The 11,356-nt window shown below is 38.0% G+C and overlaps 1 protein-coding gene across 1 annotated transcript in view; it reads right to left on the bottom strand.

The window, feature by feature from the left end:
* Positions 1–266: 266 nt before the first annotated feature.
* The window catches only part of RAD23B (RAD23 homolog B, nucleotide excision repair protein), a 43,819-nt gene continuing 32,729 nt past the window's right edge, over positions 267–11,356 (bottom strand). Inside the window, exons 6-10 of the mRNA XM_074932260.1 lie at positions 10,440–10,567; positions 5,681–5,804; positions 4,453–4,580; positions 3,906–4,082; positions 267–2,053 (exon numbers count right to left, since the gene is read on the bottom strand). Coding sequence (XP_074788361.1) covers positions 1,940–2,053; positions 3,906–4,082; positions 4,453–4,580; positions 5,681–5,804; positions 10,440–10,567 — 671 coding nt within the window. The 3' untranslated portion in view covers positions 267–1,939. The remainder of the gene's footprint in view (positions 2,054–3,905; positions 4,083–4,452; positions 4,581–5,680; positions 5,805–10,439; positions 10,568–11,356) is intronic.

Raw genomic sequence — 11,356 nt, 5'->3', positions numbered from 1 at the left:
GAGTGTTAAATCAAAATCCATCTCTTCCAGTCCATAAATATACTGGGAATCCTACTTAGTTAAAGGTACTGTCTGACTTGGGTATTAGCTTCTCTAAAATGAAAGCATCATGAAAGACACATTTTCTATTGAGCGATATCACACCTCCTGCTGACAGATTTGGGTTGTGCTACTGATAACTTAGATGTTATACCCCTATGAAATTTTAAAGGAATAAAATCTGAATAATTAAAATACACAGTATCTGGAAAAACACAACAGATATCTGAAGATAGAAAGAAAAAGCAAAAGGCTTTAATACATTTCACTATTTTGTGCAGATAATTATTTAATAGACTATGGCCAACCAATGAAGAAACAAAATACAAATACAAACATTTCATTCCTTCTTGCTCTCTTTTCTCAAGACACTTGACTCGTACTTTGAGCTTTAGTAGTAGTTAAGTAGTTAATCCACTGATACACAACATAAGCAGAAAATAGTTTCCTAGTTGTCCTACTAAATCATTAATATCATTAGTGGTACAACAGCTCACTGCTGTACCACTAACAATATTTTCTTGGTTACTGTAGAGACAAATTTGTAATCTAGGTAATTGAAGTACAACAGTAAAAACTCAAAACATCCCCAGGCTGTATTCAGGAAATGCTGCACATCATAGCTTTAGATTAAATTAGAATTTGATTTCAGTGCTAGCATTGCAGTAATGAGCAAAATTGTCTCTAAAAGTCAATGTATATTAAAAGGAAGGTTGTTACATTTTATGATGACTACACAAAATAATGACAATTAGGTACCAAGGAGTAAGATTTAACTCTACAACCAGAGCTTATTTTCAACAGAAAGGTATGAGTGCAGATTCTTTTGGGTTGGAATAACTCGATTATTTGATTGATACCTCACGTTATGAGTTTCTCTTCTTCATAAAATGAATAAATCAAAAAAAGTCCTTACTGAACAGAAATAGTTTGATCATTACAATCTACTCAAGAGCAACAGAACACCAGTATGTTCAGACGCTTACAGCTATATTGTAAAAGCTGGTTCAACAAAGGTGAAATTTGGTTTGATAATGTCTCATTACAGCAGACAAAAATGAAGCTTTCGTTTTGTTTGCTGGCAGAAAGAATATTGAATTCACAAGACCACATATAACAAAACCAAACATGCAATCTATTGTTTTTAAAACTTTTACTGCAACGTAACATTGAAGTCAACAGTAATCAGATATCTATTATTTTTCTCAAAAAGAAAACATGTAAACAGAGTAATAATTTTACCTGTATGTATATAGCTTCTCAAATCATTTGAGGGGCACAAAGGAGGGGGTGGTGTTTCTCAATAATTAAGACACTTTTAACTTAAATGGGTTCTCATTTGAAAAAGAAAGACAACATTGTTTTAACCCAGAATGAAACAAAATATGTGCTTCTTGCACTCCTTTAACATATCTGAAAAAGCAAAACAACTACTCATATTTTGGCATTCATGTTTACATTTGCTCAGATCTTTTAGATTTCAAAGCTGCTATCCAGTGTTGCCATGAAATACAGATTGTAGAATCTAGGTAGCACAGGCTACTTCCAATACCAATACTAAATAGAAAGGAACATGAAGCAGGGCATTACACTACACTTCTGAACTAGTACAGTAAAGAGTGAAAACCTAGAAAAAGTTAACCTACAGTTTATAGAAGGAACTAGTTATCTGCAGAAGCTGATTTTTGGTTGTATATTATTTTACACTGTGATTTTTCTGCATCTGCTAATTTAAAGCAGACATACTTGCTGCTTTCTTTGCTTTGTTTCTTATATTCTCCCCCCCTCCCCATATACCATACACCAAGCATCATGAATATAAGCCCAAATATCCCAGACAATCCAGTGAACAAAGTTAGTGTAATGCACTGGTGTGAGTTGTGAAATAAAAAAATGTCTCTCAATCTTCATCAAAGTTCTGTTGTAGAAGAAAGTTGGCAGCCAAGTTTTCATTCTTCTCACAAGCAAAATATGCCTGTATCACAAGTCCTTCAGGAAATCCTAATGCCTTTAACTGAAGAAAAGAAACACATTTAGAAAGAACATTTTGTATTATTAAGATTCTTTGTATGCCTAGTACCTTGAGATGACACTTAAGCAATTACTGCCTTCTTGAAACAAATATTGCTGCCTAGCTCAATACAGCCTTCAGTGAGCAAGGAATAAAAAGGCATTGCCTCTGTCTTTAGTAAACAGAATCCTCACTTGAAAAAGTGATTTGAAGGAATCTCATGAAGCACCATAAAACGTTACTTTTCTTTCACTGCTACAGGAAGTCACTAAAGCAGACTTGGGTCACAGTAATGTCAGAAAGTAATGGCACATGGTATTGTTGCAGAAAAAGCCCTCAAGCAATGCCCATTTTAAACTATTAATTATAGAAGCTTAGGACTTTCAACAAAAGTTGTCTGGAACAAAAGCTTCCAGCTTGTGATCACTATTAGGTAGACCAACACATCACATTAAGCCATACTTTCAATTGTTCTAACTGGACTTTCAACTCAAAAAAACCCCTGATTACACACTGCAGCCATGAGAAGTAAATTGAGAGCAATCTGTTTTTCAGAAGTCAAGGAATTAATTAATGTCTGGGACACAACAACAACAGGGGATGAGAATACTAGAGAAGAGCTTATTACTGTGCTGAGGGAGAAAGCTTTAGCCTGAATTTAAAAACACACAGCAAACCAATCTCTTGTTTTAGCCAAAGGCAAGTACATACAACCATTAGGCGATTTTCTTAAAATCCTCACAGCACCTGCAAGGCAATTTAAATACCAGGCAGATCCCATCTCTGCGAGAAACTGTGTCCTATTATCCCTTATCCACCATTCTTAGATTTAAATTCATGCTTAAAAAGAACATGAATGTGTTAGCTGTAATACTAAGATACCTAAATTCTGAAGTGTGTCTTTCATGGAAAGAGGAAGAAGCACACAGGTCTCTGCTGGGGTTTGGAAGAGGTTGTAGGGGTGATACTCTACTGCATAAATGGTTTTAAAAGGAAATGCAGCAGATTAGAGAGGATGATCTGTGAAGGAGTACACAGGCAGTTTTATTAGACTAATTTTATTAATTGCCCATTTCCATGGATCTAGAGAATTGACACCTATATTACAATTGTTCTTTTCTGATGATCCTTACATAACCTTTTGCTTTGCCAGTTGAAAAACAGTATCTTCCATACACAAAAGCGCTACTGCAGTATGACACAAATCTCTGCAATTTGCTCTACAAAAAATCTGAGGCATTGCCACCTATGCAAATCCATGTTTACTCATGGTTACAAACAGTATTTATGAATGCAATATACCTACCCCAGTATGTTTTTATACACATGTTTACCTGTATGTTTAGAAAGCTGTAATTAACGAATTCTCACTGATAGACAAACAACTGGGTTAAGCAGTGACTTCAACTAATCTGCTTAACTATGAGAGCTCTTACTATCCAAGTACTTTTTGAACAGTGCTCATGCAGACGTACCTCTGTACCTGAAAACCTAACACACGATCTATAATAGTACTGTATGAGGCTTTTGCAAGAGGAATTACTGCTTGAGTTCCCATTCCTGAGGGAAGCCCATCCAATCATCAATTATTACAGACAACCTCTAATCACTTAAAAAGCTCTGCATCTCCTCAGTAAGGCAGATTCAAGAGATTTTAGACTCAATTGCCGTAAGGCAGAAGAGATGTGATTTGAAACAAGACTACAACAGCTATGCTATATCAAATATCAAGGATCCAAAATGATGCAGAAGCACTGAACATAAAGAAGTTTAAGTTAAGGCACGTCTTAAGCATGCACTGGAGTCAACATCCTACAGAAACAGCCAAGCAACACTGCAAAGAAGGAAGGCTCACCCTTTCTATAGCTTCTTTTTCCTGAGGTGTTACTTGAATGTAGTTCATATGACCACTTCCAGCTTCCGCTACTCCTCCAGTGCTGGCACCATCATCACTGCCACTTAAACCTTGGCGAGACTCTAGAACTGGTTCATTCAGCATATGAATAAAATGTTCCTGGTGTTGGCTTATTTGCTGTGATGTATGAGAGAATAAAAAAAATATGAAAGAAACCATATTTAGGCCTGCCAACAGGCAAGTAGGAATCTTTCTTTTCAGGGAATTGAGTAGTCAAAAGAATATGTAAAAAGTGCACAGAGAAAAATTATTACATCTGACCATAAGAAATACAATTTCATGTTTCAGTTCAATTGCAGTGATACTTCCCTCTTCCTGATGCTCTTTGCACCTCTTAGAGACTCAGGCTCATTTCTAATATCATAGAAAATGTATTCTGTACAGAAGTAACTGCCGTTAACACACTATCCCAAATAACATCAACATATCCCTTTCATGTAAAGCTAAATCAAAATTAGCAACATTATTTTGTTGTTTTCAGATTCACCTGCAGTAGTTGAGGGTTTTCCCGTCCAATCTGCTGCAACAATGCTGGTAACAGAGAAGGATTTTGCTGAATGATTTGTCTCATCTGCTGGAACTGCGGCTGATTTCGTAAAAACTCAAGTGGATGTCCTGGAAACCAATGAGATAACATGCTTTTTCCAAAGTTACCAAGATTCTTAATTAAATACATATCTACACTGTAACTGTAGATAGAAACAGGACATGAAAGTGGACAGTACATCCCTCACTGAAGAGAAGAGCTTGCTTCCTTCGCGCTACTCTAACTTTAAGCAAGAACTCTATATACTGAGGTTGAAAATGCATCTCCTTTTGCCCCAGCCTTGTCTTAAGATCCAACAGCCTTCTGTCCTCGATCTCCAGCACATTCCTCTTTACATCTCTGAGCAACCTCAATTCAGAGACACCTACCCAGCCTACCATCTTGTCTCTACGCCTACAGAGTTCTCCACCTCCTGCAATAGGTCAGTTCTGTCCTTCGCAGGTGAGTCTCATCTTTCCACATATCCTATACTGTTAGGTACTACCTCGAATGCAGCAGTGGCTAAAGTGCTTTGAAATATCCCATTCCTCTTCCCCATCCTCTCTTTATAGATGATGTCATACGTGCCTGTCACTACTAGCTGTACATTTAACACTCTAACAAGGCTTCCAACTGGAACACCACCTCTGCCACAGCCTAAGACAGACCTTTCCTACTCCTTGATTATGTTCTTTTCACCCATCTACTTCCCTTTAAGACGACTTTTATTCAGCAGGCATACCCACTCTGTCCATGTACTACACGGCTGAGTGGGGAATCCTAGGTCATGGATAAGTCCCGCAAGTGCTACACCTCATGGCCTTATTGCATATTTCTCCCTTGATATTCCAACTTCCAAGCAGTGAATGCATCAGTACAGTCACCATCAACAGTGCAGTTAGCCACAGCCGTAGGAAGCCAGAGTTTTAAGTAAGAGAAAACACTGCCCCCTCCACATTTGTATTCTTAAGTCCAGAACATTGAATCAAAGGAATTATGCAAGTTTGCAGCATTTTTAGAATGCCAGATATATCCACATACAACAAGCCATTTGTTCCAAGGAAGTACCACAATTGGAATTTCAGTGTTACAGATCTTATTCAATTCACTTGGATGAGTTCGCAAGCACCAGGATCTTAAAATTCACTGTGTCTGTTTATCACATCCTTGCAAATCTAGCCTTTCTTACCTGCTAATGAACTAGTAGTCGTTGGTATAGTTGCTACTGCTGCTGCCACTGCTGAAGGCTGAGAGGTGCCAGTGCTTGCTGCTTGAGGGGGTTCAGTCATACCCTGATTATCTCCCGGTATACCCTAATGCCATAAAAGTTCACATAATTACCTACAGAATGCTAAAAGATATTTGTTTTATTGCACACATTATTTAGTTTTCAGAACAAAAGGAAAAAGCTATCACTTTCCCTGCAAATACAGGGAAATACATGTGATAGGCATGCATTTACAACTGGAAGAGAATACTGTGAAAAGAGTAACTTATTTTTTGACACAAAAAAAACCCTATGTGGTTTGTATAGCAAAGTAGTAAAGTATGTGCTGCATCAGTTTAAAATACATTTCATCCCATAAATAAATAGTTGCTTTGAATCCTGTTCTAAGATATTTGATATGAAAAAAAGTTAAACTAAATAGACTGTTACAATATGGTATAGTGTTATGCAAATGAAGTTATATTACAGCAACAGAACTGTAGTACAAAGTGTTAACAGTGAGATTATAGGTGCTATGCATCTGACAAGAAATAAAGAGGAGAGAGAAGAACATGGCTCTTTGGACTGTCCTCAATGCAACAGCATGACAACTGTCATTTACTGTATCTTAAATATGAAAAGGCCTGTATGTTATCAAATTTTAGCAGTTAAAAAACAGTTAACTTGCATATTGTTGCCACTTGCAAACAACTTGATATAGGAACTAATTGCTCAGAGGAATGAAATCGATGAATCTAATAAAAGAGTAAATTAGAATGTGGGTTACACAACTGAGACAGACCTTACCCTATTACCCTTCTCCTGCATAGGACCCCTTCCAGCTTCCCACCCTAACCATGCTTTCCCCACTGCCTCTGAACTCCTGCACCACATCTGGCCTTTCCATCCTTCTCCCTGAAGCCTAGCAAGTTAGGCAGCTTGGCATGGGACATACACCAGAAAGATTCCTACATGACTACAAGACCTGGTAGTACAGGCAAGGGAAGGTGCCCGACAGGAACCCAAAAGAGGCAGACTCCACAGAACAGTAAACACACAGAGTAACAGCGGGGGGAGCTTTATTAAACCAAACCCTGAAGAGGCACAATCCTCTACCTCACGACACCAGTTTCCAGGGTATCAGAACATTCTGTTTTTCTTCAGTCTTCCAGCGTATTTAATCCAGGTAAGTCTGAGAAGCCAGGAGCACTGGTATAACAATGTATTTCACTTGCCTCAAATGAGGAAGGCACCCTTCACTTTGGGAACCACAAAACTTAAGGAAAAGGGTGGATGGAAATAATCACAGAACTTCAGTGTAACCAGACAATGAAGAGATTTGGCAAACCTACCATAGAAATCACTGGTAGGTAATGTAGATTAAAAATCCTGCTACAACATGTTCTTCACATGATACAGGCATTGCTATAGCTGAACAGAAAGGACACAGCTAATATAAAGGCCACCATCTAGAAAGGGAGAACTGGACAGTGCTCCAGACAAAGCTTTGCCTTACCTGTGAGGTAAGCAGCACATCAGGGTATAAATCACCTAATCATCAAGTCCACGTTTAGGCAAGTCAGAGGAATGAATGCAAGTTTTCTCTGTCCCACACTTCATTACGATTATATGGCTGGGTCAGCTTGCTACACATCTCTCCCTCCACAGAGGGGGAAGAAAATTCCGTTCATGAAATACTTCTGAGTTACCTCTCTTACCAGTGCCTTGCAGAGCACTGCTGAAATATCTTTTCCCATCAAATCAGTCATTTCTGGAAGTTTAAGTATAATGTAGGAACTTGGGTTAATCTTATAAAATTACTGATTGATTTCACCTATTCACAGGCATATTCACTGCAATCTGTGCCCTGATCCAACAGCATATGCTTGTTTAAACCTTGTTTGCTCTTGAATGGCAGCACTATAGAAACTAGTCTAACTAAATTTACTTAGAGATGATTTGTCATCTTGAACACCATCTTAACTCTTAAATACAACCTTGAAGTATCACTCTCCAAATAACCAAGACTGGGTACAATTGTTATCAGACCAGACTAGTAAGGTGTATGCACCTTGTTCATACAACCGTTCAACAAAGTGTAAGTATGCTATCAATTCACGTACAATTAATTTTGAATGCAAACATTGCTTGGATAGCAAATTGGTCATTTTTGCCTCATGGTGGGTTAAACAATTGTTTACTGTTAAATTGAGCACCAGAGCAGTTTTTAGCTGACATTGTTCTCCACAGGATAATAATAATTGCATCAGGCCCAGCCCAAGGAATGTTCACATTTAGAACAGAATAGTTCCTGTTGGAAGGGGCCTACAAAAATCATGTAGTCCAACTGCCTGACCACTTCAGAGCTGACCAAAAGTTAAAGCATGTTATTAAGGGCATTGTTCAAATGATTCAAACACTGATAGGAATGGGGCACCAACCCCCTCTCCCCTCTCCACGAAGCCTGCTCAGTGTTTGACTACCCTCATGGTAAAGAAATGTTTCCTAAAAATTTTCAGGCTAAGAGGCTGCAACCAACTGTCTGGTTGTTGAGGGAAAGACAGGACTCCTTCCTAATTATGGGTTGGAAACCCTTGTGTCAAAGAGATCTGAATCTAAATGCCTCCAAAGATGAGTCTGTGGCATAGAAAAAGAAATAGCATTTTTTTGAATTTATATCTCCTTTCATGACCACAGTCCAAGGATAGAGGATTACATCTAGATCCTCAGACATGAAGCTGTAAAAACTGCACAGCTTGTCATGTGAACCATGGGCAGCAAGTGGAATCTTCAGGGCTCATTTACGGAACAGCTACTCTTTAAGCAGATACTCTCTTGTCACTATCTTTCCAACACTCTATGGATACTTTTGGTGTACTGGTTCTTTAAACCAGGACAAAGGTATACACTTAGAGCTCTCAACAGCCTAATCCTACCCTGCAGATTATACAAAAGATAACACTGATGACAGCTTGAAGGCAGGTAAAGTAGAGGGTCAAAGAACAGTGTCATCAATGGACTGGTGTTAACTAAAAAGCTTTTTTTATGCAGCAGGATGGTAAGGAACATGTTTAGACCCCATCAGATCAAGAACAGTTAGAAAGACCATTTGCAGCAACAGGATTCTTACAGAAGGAAGTCAAGAAGTCTGCCAGCTAATATGGTCTCTACAAGCAACACTGTGCCTCGCCACTCCCTTTTCCAGCAGGAAGAAGAGGAAGAACAAAGAAAATATATTCTCAGTAAAGGAGAAAATGAAACAGAAAGGGACCACCTTCTATAACAGAAGGACCCATTTTAAACACAGGACCTGCAGAAGAAGTAGAAATTAACTGCTCAGGCCAGTCAGACTTAAGTCTATTTGGCAGATGTGCCATGTGTTGAACTCCATCACAGGTATGCTCTGTTTCTATTCAGGACTTCCTGAACGGAAATAAACTAGAGTATGGAAATACCAGACTGAGTGTACAAGCACTGCACTCTGTACATGGCTGGCACAAGCACAGCAAGCCCAACACTTACAGGAGGCACTAGATTTATGGTATATGTAGATAATTAATGAACAGTAAAATCAACACTTTTAAGGCATGGAAAACAAACATCTGAGATTCTGGACTTCTGGCAGAGAGATGGGAGCCACTGCATTCACCCTCAGGGCAAGATAGTATTTATCACTTTTAGCTGGCCTAATACTAGATGAGAACTGAACTTTTTACATTTATGTACTCAAAACATTTGTTGTCTGTTTAAAAGCTGCAGGTTACAAAGTCTGGGTATCATTAATGTAAGTAGCAAGCACGCCAGTGACTTGTAGCTACTGAAGAAAAACTTACATTAACAAAAGGAAAGTTTTGTAACTGGAGGTAGAGAGTCAATTTTCTTATCAATTATCAAAAATTCAACCTGCGTATATTTTGCAAGGACTGGTTCAAGATATCCAGCTTCAAGATTTTAATAAAAAAGGTATGCTAGAGTGAAAACTAAACACACTGGAAATACTGATTAAGCAACAAGTTCCCAGACAGATTCTCTGGTGGTTACAATTCACCTGTCAGATTAAGGTAAACAATGAGAAGTAATCCAAAAAGCCTCTAAAACAACTCACAAGATTTCCATTAAAGTGAAGCTACTCTTCTGTTTCCTCTCATCCTAACGAAGTTCATTTCACCCTTCAAAATGTATTTACCAAATGAGAAATTGTCTCTTCTCCAAAACACTGCTGAAATTACACCAACCAGCTAAATTAAGCACACACTTCAAAAAACTCTCAAACCTTTCTGTTTGGAAAGTATATTATTAAGAACACTGTGCACTACTGCTAAAAACAATGAACTGGAACTTAGAAAAAAAAAAAAGCACCTTTGTGACACTATAGATACTAATACAAAAATACAGCTAATGCTGTCACTAAGATGCGACACAGAATCATTCCTTGAGCCACATGCTGGCAGTTAAAAGTACCACTGTTACTGGACATATTTCATATACATACCATACAAATCAACAAAGAATAAAAGCAAAGTAGTGATAGAAGTAGTTAGGGATGACTTCAGTATTTTCTGTAACAGATTACGACCTCAAAATCCGTATCTCAGCCTTCCAGATGCTCTGCTAAGAGATGTTGTTCCTCTGGGAACATGCATTACTCTCACTGATTGATCATATTCAAGTAAACCATATTCTTTAGTGAGGACAAAATAAAAATTGAAAGAACAAGGTGTAGGTAAAATAAACTGCTCACCATTAAAAGGTATTCCACTGCTCTGTCAGGGTTGTTGAAGCTGGCCCTCAGCGCCGCAATTACTTGCTCTCGTTCATAGCCCATTGACATGATCTCAGTCACCATATTCTCATAGGACTGACCTGTCACTAGAAGTAACATGACCACCATTTTATGGCAATAAGGCAAAAAGAGCACAAAAAAGTTTCAGCGGGTAAATTTCATTTCTATCCAAATTTGAGTCATTCATTGAAGGGTAAAAGAATAGCTCATATTAAACTTGCCATGGTTCTCTTGCTTTACCTCCCGATATATTCTGGTGATTTCCTTACGCATTTGACTGGAATAGTAGAGTGTAAGGAACACAATGCAATCTCCTACTGAAAAAAGTAGCACTTGTGATACTTCTGTACTCGTAATGGAAATAATATTCCCTCTTTATGCTTTCATCTAAGGTCAAGGGCATCCTCACAGCTAATACACATCAATCACATCAACCCCCCCACCTCTTATAGCATAAATGGACTAAAACTGGAGCACATCTATAGCCATCAAGACAAAAGGGTACACACACTATATATGGAGCAACTTAAGGACAACTGATCAAAGACTAATGGTACCATAAGGAAAATTATTATCTTCTCTCGTAATCCATTTTATTTCCCTTCCTTAAAAGTAGACAGCAGGTTTAACAATTAAAAAAAAATCCTATTCTGTTATAAGTTGTAATTGAGCAACATCTTAAAGGTTATCTTCTTCCCACACAAAAAGAAAAAATCCAAACCCAGCCAGTAAAATACCATCTCCTTCCTTGGATAAAGGTATTCCTGATTCTCAGTGGAACACTGATACTGACTCTGTAACACTAACAAGGCAGGAGAGTTAAATCATAAACAGTCATTATAAAAAACAACAGATTAAACAAAGTAAAGGAAACA

Source organism: Athene noctua, chromosome Z (genome assembly GCF_965140245.1).
Source record: "Athene noctua chromosome Z, bAthNoc1.hap1.1, whole genome shotgun sequence".
Lineage (NCBI taxonomy): Eukaryota > Metazoa > Chordata > Aves > Strigiformes > Strigidae > Athene > Athene noctua.
The sequence above is the reverse complement of the archived record's forward strand: the minus strand, read 5'-3'. Positions and strand labels throughout refer to the sequence as shown.